This window comes from Hydra vulgaris, chromosome 11, assembly GCF_038396675.1.
Source record: "Hydra vulgaris chromosome 11, alternate assembly HydraT2T_AEP".
In the NCBI taxonomy this organism is placed as follows: Eukaryota; Metazoa; Cnidaria; class Hydrozoa; order Anthoathecata; family Hydridae; genus Hydra; species Hydra vulgaris.
Genome location: NC_088930.1, coordinates 51,118,380 through 51,140,000, shown reverse-complemented (window position 1 = coordinate 51,140,000; position 21,621 = coordinate 51,118,380). Strand labels below are relative to the sequence as shown.

Here is a 21,621-nt window from a genome sequence, read left to right as displayed (position 1 = left end):
ATAAGAGATAAGACCTTTTTAAACAAAATAAAGTACAACACCCTTTTCTTGTGTACTTAAAACATCAATAATTAAAACAAAATATTTGACATTATAAGTTGACACATCAGACCAAACATATTTTTAATTAAATGACATTCATCATAAAACATCAAACATATATTATCTACTATATACAATTTAAACATTTTGCTTTTAAAGTCATAAATATTAAAAAAAATAAAAATAAAAAGTTTTAAACATATTTAAAACTCAGCCAAGTCTTGTTTGTCCGACAAATAATACTTAAACAATAATATTTAAACAATAAATATTTTAAAAACAAATATTTGACAACAAATAAAAAAGAAAAAGTTGCATTATAAAAACATTCTGTTTGAAACAGCTAAAATCAAACACATAAAGAACAAGAATCAAATTAACAACAGACATTCAAAATTTTTAACTTTTTTTTTTTCTTTAAGTTAAAAATATATTTGATTATACAGAGAACTGTGTGTAAATTAGTTTTTGAAGGAAAACCTTGAATTAATTCATTCAGGAAAACAATATTAGGATAAAGGAAAGCTGTAATACAGACATCTTGAAATCAATTATGCATACAGAAAATAGTAGTATGAAATTTGTTAAGCTTAAAACTTTTAAAAAAGTAAAATCTTATTTATTTTATATATAAATTTTAAAATTAATTTTAATATCATATATCGAATACTTATCTCAATGACTATTTTTAAAATTTAATTAAACTTTTAATAATTCAAATTAAATGTATTAAAAAAAAAACAATATTTTAACTAATTTTTTCAGATTTTGTTTTTTAACTAACTTTTGTCAAAACTTAAATTTTGTTGTTGTGAAAAAAAAAATACCACAAAAATGTTACTAAAAATTGTTTCAATCAATTTAATCCAATTTATGTAATTTTAAATATATTTGGTATTCACAATAGGAAAACATGTCAAATATATTTTAAAAAACATTAAATAAAATTACATAAAAACGTATTGAAATATAATCTATCCTTAATTAATTACAAATCAATGAATATACTAGAACTATTAAATTTAAAAATAGACATCACAATAGAAGATTAAAGTAATAATTAATTTTCTATTGTATCTATTGTAGCAACTCTTCATATTGTGTATTAATAGCAACAATATTTCCTGACAACATAACAATTTGCAAACTAACATTTTGCCAAGATTAACTTTTTTAAAAGATAATTAAAGTCAATATGGCTTCAAATAACATTATAAGTACATATGAATTATTAAACAAAAAATAATAATTGTCACATTCATAACAATTCAAGAGTCATCCAAATATTAAACAAATTAAGACTAAATACTTTTAATCTTTAATTAACTTAAAAAAAAAAAAGAAAATATTTATGCAACTTACCATGGTCAACAAAGTCTCCAGATTTACTTAATTGATCAAACTTAGCAAATAGACTTGTTAATCTAAAAAAAAATATCTATTACAGCTAATATAACTAATAACAAAATTTTTAAATTAAATAGTTGATTATTTTTTATAATTATAATTTTTCACATCTGTAAAAGAAAATAGCAATAAATTAAATTTATACAATATATTAGCAATATATATGTATATATATATATATATATATATATATATATATATATATATATATATATATATACATATATATATATATATACATATATATATATATATATATATATATATATATATATATATATATATATATATATATATATAAATATATATATAAATATATATATATATATTATTATTATTATTATTATTATTATTTTAATATAATATTACATATAATAATTATAATAATAATAAAATATTATAAAAATATATACATTACATAACTATCATTGTAATTTCTTATAATCATAAATATAATTGTTTTTTTGCATATGTACAATTTTATAATTACTCATATGTGTAAATATTTGTATTTATAACTATTTATGTGTAAATACTTGTATGTGTACAATTATATAATGAAACAAATCATTCCTCAACAAGGTGGTAGGAACAACCATGTTTAAGAAATTTATTCTTTTTTTTTTAAATAACTTTTTTAGGTTAACTGTTATTATAGTCTCTTTAATATATGAACCTTGACAAACAAGGCTGGTGTGCAGAGAAACAAGTTAAATTTTGTATCTCAGGTATGTGACAAGAATAGGCTTACAAAGCATGCGCTCTACCACTACACCTTTACCTTAATTAATTGGTGGTAATGGTCTAATAATTATGTGTGATAAATTACTTGCAGAAGGTCTTTAGGCAATTAAAACAGTGCTTTAAAACAGTGAAGGCATTAAAACAGTACTTATATAAAAAAAAAAATTTCATTTTTTAGGACTCAAAAATAATTTTTTCCTATAATATCAATTAAAATATTACAATATTACCTAAAATAATTGGATACTATTTATTTTGAAGTGTTTACAATAGCATAAAAAACAAACTCACTTTGATTCCTGCATGTTATATTTCAAAAGATCTGCTCTCAAACGATCTCCAACATGTCTATAAATCTCAACTAAAGTACTTATGGCAGTGTCACGAACCTGTAGTAAAATAACATTGTTATAATTTAAAATTATATGACAAAAAAATCTCCATTTTCAAAATTTTTTTCTAAATGTTACATTATTTATTAGTAATAGATGTTTTTTGCACAGAAATTAAAATACATTTTCATAAAGTAAATTTATAATTTTTTAATTATCTCTAAGCTATTTTATACTTTAACTAGACTTATATAATATTTTGATTAATAAATTTAAATATTTATAATTATTGTTATAGCTATATACAGAAAAATGTATATATTTATAATATAAATGTATATATTTATAATATAGTTAACTTCAACTTTTATTATATTATATTATTTCAATTTCAGCATTTAATTAAGCAAATAGCAAAAATATGTGAAAAAAATGGAAGCACCATAAATAAAAGTAGATGAATAATCAATTATTCAGAAATATAAGAATTTCAATATTTATAAAATTTTTTAAGTAACTTTAAAAATTATTAATTTACTCTTTTTATAAGTATATTATTTATAAGTATATTATTTATAAGTATATTATTACTAATTTTGTAAGAAATAAAAACTATAAGAGCTTGATTGAAGACTGCTATAACAATATTAAGATAATAACAGTATTAAGATTTCTGTTTGATGCTTGACTGCATTTAGGAGATGAACAAAAAGTCATAAATAAATAAAAAATTAAAGATGCAAGACATTTTGTATCGCCTTTAATGGCAGCAGACAATAGTAAAAAGACAAAAGTATTTTTATTTGAAATAGAAAGATTTGAATAGAAGCAGTAAGGTAAGGATTATTGTTCTTGAAACATTATAGGGTTCTTATTAAACAATGGTATGCTGGCTTCTCCATAAGCTCACTTAAAATGATGCACCTAGAGAACTTTTTAAAATTATTGAATCATTCTTTTCTAATCACAGTATTAAACTGTCTTTGATGGACAACACTTTCATCATTTGCACTAACCTTTGGGGTACCACAAGGTTCCAAATTTGCTCCTGTGATGCTTTTTATCTATAATAATGATAACACTAAAATATTTGTTCCATTTACTTCTTTAACTGCTTGAAGTTTGTAGGTGAATTTTAACCTAAAAATGAATCAGTTGTTAAATCATAACAATTATTACGATGTTGATATTCATATCAATAACAACATCTTTTAATAAGAGTGCATCTACTTTACACCTTCATGGACTATCTTTCACTATCATCCTCTCATGGAACCATCTATTGAATAATTGCAAAGTTTACATTTACTATAGTTGCCTCTCTTTATTGTATTTACTGTTTTCTAACTCTAAATACTCTTCTCTGCCTCTATAAGTCTCCGATCTTTGTAAAAAATAATGCTTCTTTAAAAGATGCTCTTTCACTTTAAAACAAAGTCCAAAAATAGATTGTAAATGTATTTGGGTTTGCTTTAACACTGAGCTTGAACCTTTGGCTTACCGTTGTAAAGTTGCATTCTTTATCTTTTCTACGAATACTACAATTCTAGGTGCTCAAGCAAGCTACCACATCTTGGTTCACCAAAAGCCAATATCACACAACTCGTCAAATGCGACACAAAACCAGTATCGTGCGACATACAAATTTTATCCTATTACTGTAACTACTGTTTCATGCTTAAAAACTTATAATTATTTAGTTTGTTTCCTCAACCATCAATGCATTATAATTAATGCTATGGAATGCTTTTAAATTCCATTTTTTCACATTTTCTTGACTCAGAATTTATAGTTGTCAAGTCTCCTGTCAAACAATCTTAAACTCTCTATTCTGCTTTTATAATAATTTTAACAGTGTTAACTTGAATAGTGGTTGTTTGTTGCTTTGTTTCAAGTGAACTTGGTTAAAATAAAAGTAAATAACAAAAAAAACTAAATTGTACATTTAAACATTACTTTTAAATGAGAACCTAAGTAAACAAAAGAATGCAATAAAATTAATAACAATTTAAGTCAACAGAAGTCAAAAGAACTTTTTCAAAACAAAGGTTTGATAGTAAGAAGATAATTTAGTGAATTTAAATTTTTAAAATAAAAATTTATTAATACATTTAAGTTTTTAGGGACCACAAACTAGAGTATTTACTAAAAACATTAGCTTGTGGTCAAGTCAGCAAGTCAATTTTTAGCGAGTCAATTTTTAATGATACAAAAGATATTATTATAAGGTATTATATAGGTATTAGGTATTTGCATGAGTATTAAATTCTAAAAATATTATTAACCTGACCAGTAGGATCACTTAACAATTTTACAAGACATGGTGTAAATTTACTGATTTGCATTGACGATGCACCAAACCTAAAATATAACAAAAATGTTTCTAAACTTAATATATTACATTTATATAATATTTTATTAATTATAAGTATATTTAATAAAACATTAAAATTATTGACTAAATAATAAACAGATAAAAAAAAATAAACAACATAAACAAAGAAACAAAAATTATGCTATAACATTAATATTAACAATCAGTAAACCACTACCAGTACAATGTTGCACAAGGTGACATTAGTATCAGATGACATTATAGAATGCCAATTCGACATTATTTTGAAAGAATTTAGGCTCATTATATTGTGGCATTAAAACATTTATTATAATTATTATAATTATTATTATCATCATTATTACTATTATTACTATTATTATTATTATTATTATTATTATTATTGTTATTATTATTATTATTATTATTATTATTATTATTATTATTATTATTATTATTATTATTATTATTATTATTATTATTATTATTATTATTATTTGGTAAAGTATTTGATTCTAAATGCATTACATATCAATTACATTTTTTTGAATTACATAACATAAATGTACATAGTCAAGCCCTTTTAAATTTTTAGCATTTTAACTTGTAGTAAATTTTAGCAACTATTCCAGTATAATATTATATTATATAGTATTGACCCCTACAAAATAGGATAGTTCTTAAAAAATCTAAACAACATATATAAACAATAAATATAACTGGACACCATTTTATTTTAAATAATACATAAGACTATGTGTAAAAATGTGAAAACGTATATAAGCCATTTTTATTATAAAGTTTTTATATTGTAGTACAAGTTTAAAAAAAAAAAACTGACCTATTAATAGCTTGTGTTAAACAAATCATTAAAACTTCCCTGACTCTCCAATTTTTATGATTAAAAAATGGCACTAGAAGATCAAAAATAGCCTAAACCAAATAAAAAATCTATTAACTAAGAATTTTAAATAAGAAATTTATTAACTGAGAATTTCAAACCTAAAATAACATCTATTAACTGAGGATTTAATTGATCACTAAAAAAAATTGTAACTGACCTGTGGTTTGGATACAGGATCCATATATTTAAAAAGAACATCCAAAGCTTGATCTCGTACCTAAAGAAGTTAATACATGTGATATCGTAAAACAAAGCGTTTAGTTTACAAACATTTAATATATCACAAAAACATAGTGTTTAGTTTACAAACATTTAATATATCGTAAAACATATTGTTTAGTTTACAAACAATCAAGAAAATATGAACAAAAAATTTACATCATACCAATTGTTTTGAATCCCCAAGTCTGTCAACAACTGTTGCTAGAGCTAAATTTAAATATAGTGTTTAAAAAATATACCAAGATTCATTTTTATCACCTTTATAATTATTATTATTATTATTATTATTATATTATTAATATTATATATTATTATTATTATTATATATATTATTATTCATTTTATCACTTTTGCTATTATTATTATTGTTATTATTATTGTTATTATCGTTATTATTATTATCATTATTATTATTATTATTATAAGTACTCGTAATAAACAATTCTTTATTTTAAAAGCCTTAAATAAATATGAACAGTCATATAATTTAAATATATTATATAATAAAAAGTTAGTTTTTGATTGAAGCAATTATGATTAAAAACACATCAATGAAAAAAAAATAATCAGGTAAAAGTTGTTATTTGGGGCATTATTTTTTTATAAATTTATGAGTAAAGTAAATATCCTAATACAAGAAAATGTAAGAAAAAACTATGCTAGCAACTTAAAATTGCAAAATAAATAAAAAAAGATTACATTGCAAAACATTCTTTAGCTTACACGAGTGCCTGTTGTAACACTTCATTAAAAGAGAACAAGTAAAACATTTTTTAGAATTGAGCTAACATGAGTGCCTGATGTAACACTTGATTAAAAGAGAACAAGTTAAAACATTTTTTTAATAAAACTAAAAAGGAGTACATACATCAGTTGTTTGTGTTGTATAAGTCATCAATAAATATCAACAACAAAAAGGAGTACATAAAACAAATCATTTGTTTATGTTGTTTTAGTCATCAACAAATGTCAAAGAGTATAAGCAATCTGTTTTTTTTAATCTTTAAAGTTAAAAAATTATTAAAATTGAAATAAAAAGTAAATAAATAATAAAAAATAAAAATAAGAAAATGCTTTATAATTCCTTTCGAAAATACTATGAGTAATTTTTTAATGTTTTCACAATCCAGAATGCATATATATTCTAGAAATATGAGTGAATTTTATTTATGGCTTATATAGCTTTTAACACCTATGGCAACTATGACAACTAATTCCAACAACTATTACAAGAATAGTCAGAAATAGTTGTATATAACAAGGTGGTTCTAAAAACAAATTTTTGAGAAAAGCTTTCCTCCCTTAAATGCATTCTATATAACAAAATAACACCAAGTTTCTAAAATGTCTTTATAAAATTCAAATTTAGCTACCATTAAACTTCAGATGAGTCATTGTTATCATAAAAAATATATTTTATCAAAAACAAAAATAATTCTTTAAATATGTCAACCTGGCTTCAAAAGAAGCAAAACTACAAAAATTAATTTCAAAAATAATAATCAATTTAAAAGAAATAATAACAGGCCTTGTTATGAGATTTTGTTGCGTTGAATTGCATTAGTTGCGTATTTTAAAGTACCGCATTGTAATTAAATTTAATTTGAAACCACATTAAAAATCATCTAAAGTCTTTATCTCTATAAAATATCTTTAAATTAAACAATGTTGTTATAAAAAAATTGTGAATAAAATTTAAATATGTTGTCTGTAAAAAAAGTTTCCTTATTTTAAAAACTTATTCTTATCTAAACTTATACATTTATTTCTTAAACACAACATTGTCTCATGTTAGCTTTCTCACAATTTAGTTGTTTTTATTTAATCAGGGGCAATTATTTAAGGGTGAATTTCCTAACGGTCAAAAAACTATTAGCAAATTTTTTTTTAACAATTTGGCTTAAACAAAATCTTTCCACACTTATTATAAACTAATTAATCATTTCCAATTGACGTTCATTTTAAGATTAATCCAAAAATTTAATGATAGCGAAAAATTTTTTTAAAAAACAATTTTAAAATTTAAAAAAATCATCTTTTTATAAATTTGCTATATAAAGCGTATTAAAAAATTTCTTTACAAAAATTTTGCCTACAGGCTTGATTAGGGTTTATCTGGCAATTCATTTATATACAGTTAAAAGTACATTAAGCACTTTTGTATATTAGCACTTTTGTAACAGGATGAAAAAACTTTATTGATTTGAAACTATAAATAATAAATAATAACAAATTAATAAAAAATTAATTAGTAAAAAAAATAAAACTATAAATAAACAAAATAGTTGAATGTAAAACAAACATAAAAAAGTAACTAAAATTATATTGATAAAAAGAATTTATTTTATTATATTTAATTTAAATATAATAAAATAAATTTAAAATTTTTTAAAAACAGAAAGGAGAAAAGAAATTTATATAACAATATGTATTTTTATCTATAAAAAAATTTACTGCAGTGAAAATGTTTTTTGCAACAATTAGTTTCCACAAAAACTGTTCTAAAAGACTGTTTAAATAATCTAATTAAAAAAGTCTTGACATAACATAAATGCCTCAATGCGTAGATGAAATCGTCATTTCGTACGTAAAATTTAAATAACATTGTTTCTTAACAAGGCCTGTAATAAATTTTATATACAGAATATTATTTTTAATTAATTTTTTCACAGTTTTTAAAAATAATTTCTGATATATAATTAATCTGATAAACTTTCATTTAATATGACATACTTTTGAGCATTCCTAAGTATTTGAACTATTCATGCAAAAGAGCAACAAACTCCTAAATTGGATTTAAAGATCAGTGTTAGAACATCAATTTGATTACTTTTATTACATAATAGATTTAGTTCCACCATATAAATTTTTAATAATAATATAAATCTTTAATAATTTCTAAATAGCAATATATAAATATAATATATAAAATAACCCTTGAAATTAGGAAAAATGAACTCGGCAATAATTTGCCGACCTCAATCTTTTAGAGGTCGGCATCAGGTTGGCAAAAAAAATTTTTATACAAAAGCCTTATCATAAAACATAGAAACAAGGTCAATAATATTTTGCAAACTCAAACACTTTTAGGTCGGCAGTTAGGTCAGCATTGCCAAATACCGACCGTAATTCCGAGGGTTAATAATATAAAATAAATCTTATAGCAATGCATTCAACATACTCTCCCAAAGTGAGAGTGAATCAGAATTTTTATTCACTCTCACTTTGGTGGGAGTAAATCAAATTCTGATTCACTCCCACCAAAGCCACTATTAAGTTCTGATTAACTCCCACCAAAAACCACTATTAAGTTGGGATTAACTAGAAAAAAAGAATAGAGTTATAGAGCAAGGAAACAGTTGATAGAAGACTTTAAAAGTTGAAGGTTGTATGAGTCAGGATAACATGAAGATGGGAGAGAAAAAAACTAAATGAATAAAAGTTTTTAGAGCATGTAGGGACAGATACACTAAAAGAATGAGACTTTGATGAGTAACAAGTCAAGCGAGAATGAGTTTTAGTTAATGGAAATAAAGATAGCTCCATTGAGCAGCGAACATGGTAGTATTTGTAGAAAAGAGAAAGAGATGCAACTTTACAACAATTGGAAAGAAGCTCAAGCTTAGCAGATAGACCGGTCCAAATACATTTACAATGCGTTTTTGGACCTTGTCTAGAAGAGAAAGAGCATCATTAGAAGAACCAGCCCAAATATGACAACAGTATTCCATACAGGGACAAATAAGAGATTTGTAGAGGTAGAGAATGGAATCAGGATAGAGAAATGGCGAGCACGATAAAGAGAAGCAACCTTAGCAGATACTTATTTAGCAATCGATTATATATATGGTTTCCATGAAAGGTAAGTAGTAAGCGATAATTCAAGAAGACGTAAAAAAAAAGACTTAGTGAGAGGGTCGCTATTCATTAATATAGGAATGTCGACAGTACTGCGACAGTAAATAACTGAGTTTTGTTGGAGTTAAAATTTACAAGCCACTGTGAGTTCCTATCTGTTACAGTAGTGAGATCAGATTCAAGATCATCTGCCTGTTCTAAGCAATCGAAAAGAGAAAACTTTTTGTCAAAACAGGAGAATAAAGTTGAATCATCAGCAAAAAGAGCTACTTTACATGTAAGGCTATCCAGAAGATCATTAATATAGATAAAAAACAAAACAGGACCAAAGATAGAACCATGAGGTACCCCATAAGCTACTGGAAATAAAGAAGAGTGTTGGCTTTTGAGGATGACTTTAATAAAGCAGTTAGAAAGAAATGATTTGATAATCTCAAAAACTTTCCCAGATACACCATATGAATCAAGTTTATAGAAAAGACCAGCATGCCAAACTTTGTCGAAAGCTTTAGAGCAATATCCCTAGCCTCTTCACCTCCATCTAATACATGATAAAATCTTTTAGTCACAGAAGTTAGCAACTCAGCCGTAGAGTGAGAGGATCGAAAACCGTATTGATTGTCTGACAGTAAGTTATTTGACTCAAGATGTGAGAAATTTGATTTAGTTAACCAATTATTAATAAACTATTCCATTTGATTTGGTTAACCAAATATTACTTGATTTAATTAACCAACTTGACTTAACTAATTAAACTTGATTTAGTTAATCAATTATACTTGATTTAGTTAACTAATTATACTTGATTTAGTTAATCAATTATACTTGATTTAGTTAACCAATTATTACATAAACTATTCAATTTGATTTAGCTAACCAATTGGTGATAAACTACTCAATTTTTAGAATACTGCTCTGGTAAGAAAAAACACAGTAACTCAATTTTTAAGAATTTTTTATTTAGGTAATACTACATTTTTATTCTTTTGACCTGGGGCTGTATTCTCATCTCTCCATTAAGCTTAACGGAGCTTTTATCTGAAATTTCATTACAATATTTAAAGTAAAGAAATGACGAAAATTTATATAAATCCGTTAAAATAAAACTTATACCAAAATAAAACATTTATATTTAAAAAACTATAATTTTAAATAAATTTTTTATTAATGTAGTTAAAAAGAAATTTTTGACTAACGCTCCGTTAAGCTTAACGGAGAGATGAGAATACGGTCCCAGGTGTTAAAGTAAGAACACTCTATGTGATCTCTAAGTATCTACTTAAGATGTTTTAATTTCACAGTATCTGCAGGAATGCTTATAAGAATGATTACCATAATGCAAATTGTGAAAAATATATTTTGCAGATACTGTGTTCTTTCTTATCACTACAGAATAGTTAAAAATATTACAATACCTTAAACATTTTTAACCATTTACAATTAAAGCAATGGTTTCACAATCTCTATAATCAAAACAGAAACTTCTGAAAATACAATTACCAGTCTTTCTTGATTAAAAAGCAGCATAGCCATTGGTTACCAGTTAATGCAATAAAAACATTATGATGTATATTTTGAACTTCAACATTTTTTGTATAGTCAACATATTTTTTAATTGCTTTATTGATTTTCTGAATCAATACAAATAATATTCTATATCACAAGATCAATACTCTTTTAATGAATGGATTAATTGCAACATTATTGTCACTTTTTGGTTTTCTTACTGTATATATTTATAAATACTATAAAATGGTCTAAAATTTATTTGTTGACAGTTTATACTTAAAAGAAATAACTGCAATAATTGTGTTTTTTACTAAAAAAAAAAAAATTCAAAAAACATTACAAAGAATACTTAAACAGAAGAAGTAAAAATGGTTTATAAAAGCTTCAAACACAGTTTTAAAGCTCAGATTTGATGTATTTTTTATTATTTCTAAAGTTATTTTTATGTAGAAGTATGTATTATTCAAATGAATAATAGACATTTAAAATATATTGTTTTTGATCAGAAGTTTTGAGACCAAAAACTAGAGTAATAGCAACATAAGAAAAAGATTTAGTCTTAAAACGAAAGACTGTATTAATAACAATATAAGAAAAAGGTCTAAACATACATAATACCATAAAACTTAATTATCAAATAAACTTCAAAATAAATATTAACTTTTTTCAAGAAATGCAAATAAAAAGCTTTTCTGAATCAAATGTTATCAAAAATTCATAAATATCAATGTCACAAGTTTCTTCTGTGACTAAAAAATAAACCTTGGGTAAATAATTAATAAATAGTCATTGAAATAAACAATCATTTTAAATTTTATGAAAAATTAGGAATACTTGAACTTGAAATAACTTATTTTAACTCAAAAATGTATAAAGATTGACTTAAGGAAAATAGGAACCTATGTAAAAATAAATAATGGATTTTGTCATCCATAATTTTAGTTATGTTTGATATAAAGTTATTTTTAAAAACAGACATTAAAAACATTTAATAGTCATTTACATTCAAAATGTCAACAACAAAAAAGTTATATAATGAAGAAAATATTGCATCTGTATTATGTGATATATAATAAAAAATACTTTACCCAGAATAGCTGCATTTAATTATGGTGTTCTGTTCTCAATACTAATAAGTTTCAAAAATAAAATAATCTCTAATGGGTTTAACAATATTTTGTAGTAAAAAATGTAAAAAATATCTATCAGATTGTTTTTTATATAGATAGGTTTAAACAAGTTTTATCCCAAAAGTGATCTTTTTGTTTTGGTTTTCTTAGCTTTAGTTACTAATTTTTTTTTCTTTCTTTCTTCTTTTTTTGGCTTTCCTATCTTTAATTATAATTTTCTTACTTACAATTTTTATTAATTGATATTTGTAATATTTGTTTTAAAATTAATTATCTTAGGTAAAAAAGAAAAGAAAATTCTCAAAAATAATAAAGCTGTTTGACTTTTTTTGTTATTCACTTGGCTTGTGCCAACTTTACTTACTTTATAAAATCTTCACAAAAACCTTGCAAAAAATAAGATCACATTTAAAAACCTTACTTGCAAAAAATAAGATCACATTTGAAAACCTTACTTGCAAAAAATAAGATCACATTTGAAAACCTTACAAAAAATAAGATCACATTTGAAAACCTTACTTGCAAAAAATAAGATCACATTTGTAAATCTATTAATGGCGTTTTAATGGGATAAATTTCTCAATCAAAAAAATTGTTAGACTCGATGACTCCTAATCATCCTTCAGACTCAGTGACTTTTATTCATTCCTTAAGATTACATAAAGATTAACTAGGGGACAATGAGTCATCTACCCTTCACCTTCTAGGATTATCTCTTACTTCTGATCTTTCTTGGAAACCATATATTAAATCGATTGCAAAATTAGCATCTGCTAAAGTTGCATCTCTTTATTGTGCTTGCTAGGGTACATCATAAACAAGAATTTTTGAAAAATGCCTTGTCTGAGTCCTAAATATGTTCTTTATAATAAAATAGCACTAGATTTAAAAAATTTTTGAGCAAAAAATATTTTCAGAGGTACCCTAAGACCCTTTAACATTTAAAGGGTCTCTAATATTTCTAAAACTCCAATCTGTCCTTGTATGGAATACTGTTGCCACATCTGAAATAAAGCTTAAAATGATGCCCTTTCACTTTAAGACAAGGTGCAAAAACACATTGTAAACATAGTTGGACATGCTCGTGCAGCCAATCTTCAACCATTGTCACATTGCTGTAATGTTGCTTCTCTTTCTATTTTCTTTTAATACTATAATGGGTGCTCCTCTAAAGAGCTAGCGTCTCTTGTGACAACTACTAAAACTCATTCTTGTGTTACTTGTCACTCAATTAAGTCTCATCCTTTTACTGTGCTTGCTCCTAAGTGCTCCAAATATTATTTTTCGTCTAGTTTTTTCCTCAAACATCAGTTCTTTGAAATTCACTACCTTTATATTGTTTTCCTGATTTATATAATTTGCAATTTTTTAAGTCGTCTGTTAATCATTATCTTGTTTTATAAACTTCATTTTTTCTCTTCCAGTAACTTCCAACTCTAATAGTGGTTGCTTGCAGTCTTGTCAGAAGTAAAAATGTTTAAAAAAAAAAAGAACCTTCAGTTTAAACCTCCCTGTTTAAAGTGCAAGCTTTTTACAACTTAATATAAAGTTTTCCAGTTTTAACCCATATTGGATTCAACAAATAAATTTTGGAGCATAAAAGTTGCTTAGCCTCTATTGTGTAATTTAAACAACATAAGCAACTCTAAATTAATTCTAAATTAAATATTAATAAATTAATAAATAATAATAAAAATTATTAAACTTTAAACTAAATAATTCTTAAAACATAATTATATGTTTCTAATAATATATATGCATAATTTAAAAAATCCTTACTAGAATTAATATGTGTTTTAAAAGAAGGTCCCATTTGATATGCCAATAAACCTAATATCTCTAATCCTTGACTTGACACCTACAAATATTTTACTTGCGTTTAATAAATATATTATAAAAAAAATTGTTTTGTAGTAAAAACTTAAATTCAAGTAACATAAATAAATAAATTCATGATAAAATAAACTAATTTAAAAATAACTTAACAGTAAACAACTTTAAATTGAAGATAAATACTAATATACCATACAACTTGTAAATGAAAGCAAGTTGGACTAATTATCTAGGTTTGTAAACCACTGTCTCAGATATTCTATATTCTATATAAAAACTCTCAGAAAAAAACTAATAATATTAGAATTAATTTAAATCAACTCATTTAGGTCAACTGCCAGGTATAAAGAACTTTGTAAATGTATCCAAAAATAAAGAAATATCAAAGCAATTACTTCTTGCCAAATTAAAAGAATAATTTTTTGAATTCAAAATAGAATAACCTCAGTCCAAAATAGGATTTCCCAGATTTGTTTATTTGAAGCCACAATAATGTTTCTTTCATATTCCAAAAGTAACCATGATACCTATATCTGTACAACACATCAGTTATATACAAAACCCCACTCATTTATTTCTAAACCACATAGTGAATATTTGAATTAAATTCATCCATATTTCAAAATGAAATTATTGTAATGGTTTGTAAAATTTCAAACTTGTCATAAAGATGAAATTTGTAAAATTTCAAACTTGTCATAAGATGAAATGCAAAGTTCTCACTGGAAACAACGCACTTACATCCTGTTATTTTATATACACTTATATCTTGCAGTTACTTTTTAAATGGTTACCTGTACTAAAAGAGCAAACATTCTTTAATTTTATACTATCATTCTAAAGATTTTGGGGTACAGTGCAAATGGAATTTTTTTTCGCAAAAATAGAAGGAAGGTCAGATGTGATCCAGTGGATCACATCTGACCAAAAGGTGGAATTATATTTTGTGAGACTTGTTTTCAGTGCTAGTTTTCAGCGTCCAATCAAAGCCTAAATCCAAAATGATAAAATAATTTTTCAAAGATACAGAAACTCAGGTTTGGCATTTAACAACAACATTTTCTACGCATTTTTGGACCTTGTCTAGAAGAGAAAGGGCCTCATTAAAAGAACCAGCCTAAATATGACAACAGTATTCCATACAAAAACAAAATAGATTTATAGAAATAAAGAAAGGAATTAGGAGTGAGAAAATGGGAAGCACAATAAAAAGAGATATCTCTAGTAAATCTTAACTTTACAATAGATTAAAATATAATTTCCATCAGTTAGTATTGATGGATAATCCAAGAAGACATAAAGTAGAGAACTCCGGTTGCTATCATATATTATTGCCATCGATATAGGAATATCAACAAAATTGTGACAATCATTAGCTGTAAACAATAGTTTTGGGGTTGAAATTCATATGACACTGCAATCCTAAGGTGTCATAGAAAAGATATTAGATTTAAGATCAGCTGCTTGTTTTATGTAATCAATATTAAATGACTTTTTTTCAAGACTAGAGTGTACATTTTAGAGATGACTTAATTTTTTTTTCTTAGTTGGTTTGTTTTTTTTACAAAAAAAAAATACAAGGGTTTTGTTTTTTTGTTATTTTGGGAAATATTTAAAAATTCATCATTCAGGCGACTAAATTTAAGTTTAAGAAAAAATTAAAAATAAACAAACCATAAACTAAAAAAGAGAAACAAATTTTTTACGAATAATAAAACAATTAAAGGATAAACCAGTAAAAATAAAAGCATAAAATTAATATATTTTTAATTTAGAAATTAAAATATAATTAAAGATACTGTCATGAAAAATATCTTTAACTATATTTTCATTTCTAAATTAAAAATATATTAATTTTATGCTTTTATTTTTACTGGTTTATCCTTTAATTGTTTTATTATTTGTAAAAATTTTGTTTCTCTTTTTTAGTTTATGGTTTGTTTATTTTTAATTTTTTCTTCAGTTTAGGTTTTAGCAGCGGATTTTAAAAATGCAAATTATTAAAACATGCTAAGTGTCATTGCCATCAAAACAAAAAAACTTATCAAAACAAATTGCTTGCCTCATAAGCAAAAAGTCCTAAGTTTAATCCTCACCACATCTTTTTGTAGTATCACACTCATCATGTTTCTAAGCCTAGAAAACCTAACATGTTTGTCAAGGTTTGTGTTTCAGAGTAATAGAGTTGAGAGAAGGTTGTAACCACAATTATATTAGCCTCATCAAACATAAAATCCCCTAACATAGTTGACTTAAAAAGTTATCTCAATAAATCAATTGGATATGACTGATAAGGTAATATAATGAATACTTTTACAAAGTATGAAAAAATCTGAGATAGTGGGTTATATGCCTGTCCCATTTCCACATGGAATATCTCATTTTCAAAGAATTTTTATACAAGATAAATCCAAGTTTACTTAAATTTTTTTATTATTACATAGTTAAATTATTTTCCGTTTTTATATCCAATGACAACCTTAGAGTTCCCAGAAACACATTTTGGTTTGTCAATGTTTATGAGCAATATAGGCAATAATATAAGACAATAATATATTATTAATAATTAAGTTAATACATTAAAAGCCTACCTTAAAATTGCTGCTCAGTATCCATGACATTAATCCATCAATAAGTTGTCCAGAATCGAGTTGATTAAACGCTGAAGATTGCAAATACTTTGTCAAATTCTCTGCAACTTTAAGTCTTTTGTGTGTGTCTTGTGTTTGTAATGCAGCAATATAATAATCTATACTTTCATTTGCCATTCTTTGCTTTCCCAATTATTAAAAGATATGGAAATATTTTTTTTTAATTTTAAAATTAAATACTTTCATTATGAAATTACTAAAAAAAAAACATAAAAATAAAAAAGAGCATAAAGATTTATGTTCCAATATAAATTTTTATAAATTTAAATTGGAACTAAGTGAATATATTACAACTTAGCTAAAAAATATTAACAATTTTTAATGGCAACTTTTATTGCACCAATAAATTCACGATTGCAAAAACAAGCATTTCCTTATTTAACTTGGTAAATCATTTGTTTATCCCTATTTGTCAGCCAATACATTCACCAATTTATACATAATCCTGTATCAATCTTTATACATCTAATTATTTAAACCTCATTCTGTGACAGTTAACATACACTTATTTATAGTTATCATTCAATGTATGTACAATGATTTACAATTTGATAAACATAGCCTATAATTTATGATATCTGTTTGAAAAGAATAGAGTAAATAAAATGTCTAAATTAGTTGATTAATTAATGCCGATATACTTAAACACAAAAAATTAGTTTTTAAACTATTATAAACAAATATGACTGTGGCTATAATAAACTGACTCGAAAAAAATGTATGATAAATACCAAATGAATTGCATGGACAAATATGAATTTTTGAAAGTTATATATATCAATGCATCAGCAATAAAACTTTTCAACAAGATACAGCCACCAGTAAAAAAAACAGCAGGTAAAGCTGCAAATCAAATGAAAATTATTTGTATTAAAATTCATCTTTAGCAGATAACAACTTAAAACTTGATAAAAAAATCTTATACAGTAACAATAATGATAGTAAAATATAAAACTAAAATAAAAATTATGAGGTGTAATCTACAAATATTATGTAGCAAAAAAATTATAAAATACTTAATGTAGCAAAAAAATTCAAAATACTTAAACTTTGTTTTAAAATAATAAAAGATTTCCTACCAAAATATTTACAGTTCAATCAAGAAATCAATTCAAGCAATTTTTCAACACCAAAAAAAAAATATAATTTAAATATGTATTAACAATGTTTCATGTATTTTGTACATTGTCATTGTAATTCAATGAATAACCATCAATATTTCAGTAGAATTGGCAACTTGGTTTTGAAGTTCAACATATTTGAAATATATACTTACAAAATTTGAGATTTTATGTTGCATGTTATGTTGCTGTTACAAATAAAATCATAAAATTAATACATTATTTTTAGTATATGTTCAAAATATTTTTTGATACTTTTAAAATATTTTTTAAGTTTTAAACTTGGTTACTTAATTGAATATATTTAAATTTTATTAAACATTCAGTTGTCTGCTTTAAAATTTTGCTTAAAAGACCTTTTAATTAATATAAATTAAAAAGAATTAATCCAAATTAAGAATCCTATTAATGTGAGATTTAATAGATTAAGTGAATCAATAAAAATTATTTAATTTTAGTATAACTGAAATAAAAGTATAACTAAGCTTTAAATTATTGTTTTTTTTTAATTTTGAAAATATATTTTATTATTATATATTTTTTTTAATTTATTTTTCTTGAATATTTTTTAAATACAGAACATTAATATTAAAATATTTTAAAAAATTTCTTTCTTTCCATCTTTCATAAAAAAAAGTTTTTAAAAAAAATATACTAAAAGCAACTTATCAACTGCAAATAAATTTTTTTTTATTAACTCATATCCAAAAATGTATACTCAGAAAAATATATATATATATATATATATATATATATATATATATATATATATATATATATATATATATATATATATATATATATATTGCTAATTTTTCAATGTGTTGCAACATTTAAATATAATTTATTTTTACAAAAATTAATGGTTAAGTACAATCCTTTTGAAATTTCAAAACGTAGTTTCTGTACCAATGAATGGGGAGCATTGGTGCACAGCGAGACTAGCATTGGTACATCCCATGTTAACATAATAATATTAATATATAAAGAGAAATTTCATACTAAATAATTGTATATTTAAGGAAAAAGGGAACTAATATATAATTAAATTAATAAAACAAATACTACTTAAATTTTACACATGAATTAAATAAATTAATAACCTACATATTTGCAACATGTAAGAAAGTAAAATATTACTGTAGTGAACCTATATGTAATTTATAGAACAGATATTAAAAACTCTGTATCAATGCTTCCCAATTTTAATGTACCAACCCTTATCCTTTACCAGTGAGTACTTCGGAGTGTATTATTATTAAATCTGTTCATTATTTTAATTTTTTTTTATAGCAAATTTAGGTTTAATCTTAAATATAAGTAAATCAAAACATTAATTAATGCTCAAAAAAGTAGTGTATTTACCATTCTCAGCAGAATGTGAGAAAAATCAACATAGCAGCAAAATGAATAACAGATAAATTTACAGGTAACAAAATCTTTAAATCTAACTATATTTTCTGTGGAAGAAGTGATTATAAACAACATTTGAAATCTACTGAAAATCATTTAAAAATTGAAATTTATCTAAAACAGCTTAGTATTTTCCTGTGTACCAATGCTCCACCCTTTCTCCTATATATACAGTTAGTTAGTAAACCGTAATGCAACTTTATCGTGTTGCATAGAGCACCTTAGCAGCACTGTGGCAGTTTTTTTGGATATGCCCAACTGATTTTTAAAGGCATTTAGGCTTTTTGCATTTACAATCTCATCTGGTAGGCGATTCCAGCTGTCAACAACTCGATTTGTAAAGAAGTTACTTCTTTTATTATTGGATCGAACTATCTCTTTGACCAATCGACTTTTATGACCATGGTAAGGCACAGAACAGATTGGAGTGTGGTGCCAGTTAACAGTTTCTTTACCTGATTCGATTTTAAAAAGCTGTATTAAGTCTCCACGATGACATCTTTTTTTAAGCATGGTCAGGTCTAAAATCCATAGTCTTTTTTCATAAGGTAGATTTTTAATAACTTTTAATATAAAATATAATTTAATATAAATTTTAATAACTAGATTTTTAAAAACTTTATAATATGAGCTATCTTAGTGGTGCATTTCTGGACTCTCTCTAAGATATTTATATTTTTAATTCCATGTGGGCTCCAACATGAGGCAGAGAATTCAAGATGAGGATGGACATACGTTACATTTAATTTTTTCCATAATGCTATAATTGCACAAAACCAATGTCCTTTAAAGCATGCTTTAAGCCGTTTTGTTTGAGGTCATTGCTAACTATGACTCCTAAACCACATTCAGATGAGGTCCATTCTAAAGTCAAGTCAATTTATCAGCTTCTAGCATTGTATAGTTGTGCTTTTTTTCAAAATTTCAACGATTGGAGTCGGAATCTGTACTTTTTTTCTATGACTCCACACCCCTGGTAGATATACAAATATACATATATATATATATATATATATATATATATATATATATATATATATATATATATATATATATATATATATATATATATATATATATTATATATATGTATTATATATATATATATATATATTATATATATATATATGTATTATATATATATATATATATATATATATATATATATATATATATATATATATATATATATATATAATATGTATATGTGTGAACAGCATTAGACGAACACGGATGACATCATACTGAAATAGGTAGCTGTGAGGGCTTCAGTACATACATCATCTATCTTATAACCTTCTAATAGTAGGAGTGCTACTACAGTCACTAAGGGTTTGGCTGGGGCAGCAATCTTTTCTTTTATTTATACTTTTTCTGAAACATTAAAGTGCACATTTTAAGAATTAAAGTACAAAAAATTTATTAGGAAATTGCGTCCTTAGGTAAGAACTGTTCATATCAAGCTTGGCAGTTAAATACACATAAACACACAGCAGGTCCAAACTGCTTACTTATTATCTTTCCATGATAAAACATTATTAGATTATATAATAACTGTGAAATTAACTAAAGTAAAATATCTTCAGTTAAATGAATATAAATCTCCAGGACCAGACATGGTAAAATCAATTGTACTAAAAAATTTAAAACATTGTGCATCTGTCTTTGCTTTAATGCTGCTATGATTTTTAAAAAATCGCTAAAAACCGAAAGAGCAAAACTTAAATTAAAATTAGCAGACATAGCTCCAATATCCTAAAAAAGAAACTAATTGGTAAGATAATTGGTAGCAACTTTTTATTTTTGACATCTTTGCTTCCAACAAGGTTGCAAGCAACCACTATTAAAGTTGGAAGTTACTGGAAGAAAAAAGATGAAGTTTATAGAGCAAGATAACGATTGACAGACGACTTGAAAGATTCCAAATTATATGAATCAGGAAAGCAAGATAAAGGAAGCGAATTCCAAAGAACTGATGTTGGAGGAAAAAAATAGATAAATAAGAGTTTTTGGAGCATTTAGGAACCATCACAGAAAACAGATGAGACTTAATAGAATGACGAGTAACACGAGAATGAATTTAAGTAGATGGAACAAGATCACTAGCTCTTTAGAACAGT

General features: G+C 24.2%; 1 protein-coding gene across 16 annotated transcripts in view; it reads right to left on the bottom strand.

Annotated features, from left to right (window-relative positions):
* LOC101236855 (CLIP-associating protein 1) overlaps positions 1-17,161 on the bottom strand; it is a 72,727-nt gene extending 55,566 nt beyond the window's left edge. For 8 of the 16 annotated variants that reach the window (XM_065809132.1, XM_065809133.1, XM_065809136.1 and 5 more), the window contains exons 1-8: positions 16,908-17,161; positions 14,263-14,341; positions 6,150-6,193; positions 5,922-5,981; positions 5,702-5,793; positions 4,811-4,886; positions 2,485-2,582; positions 1,405-1,466 (exon numbers count right to left, since the gene is read on the bottom strand). In XM_065809132.1, coding sequence (XP_065665204.1) covers positions 1,405-1,466; positions 2,485-2,582; positions 4,811-4,886; positions 5,702-5,793; positions 5,922-5,981; positions 6,150-6,193; positions 14,263-14,341; positions 16,908-17,084 — 688 coding nt within the window. In that variant the 5' untranslated portion in view covers positions 17,085-17,161. Of the gene's footprint in view, positions 235-1,404; positions 1,467-2,484; positions 2,583-4,810; positions 4,887-5,701; positions 5,794-5,921; positions 5,982-6,149; positions 6,194-14,262; positions 14,342-16,907 lie in introns of those variants that run through there. The other 8 variants (XM_065809140.1, XM_065809141.1, XM_065809145.1 and 5 more) reach the window with 4 other exon arrangements.
* Positions 17,162-21,621: the final 4,460 nt, after the last annotated feature.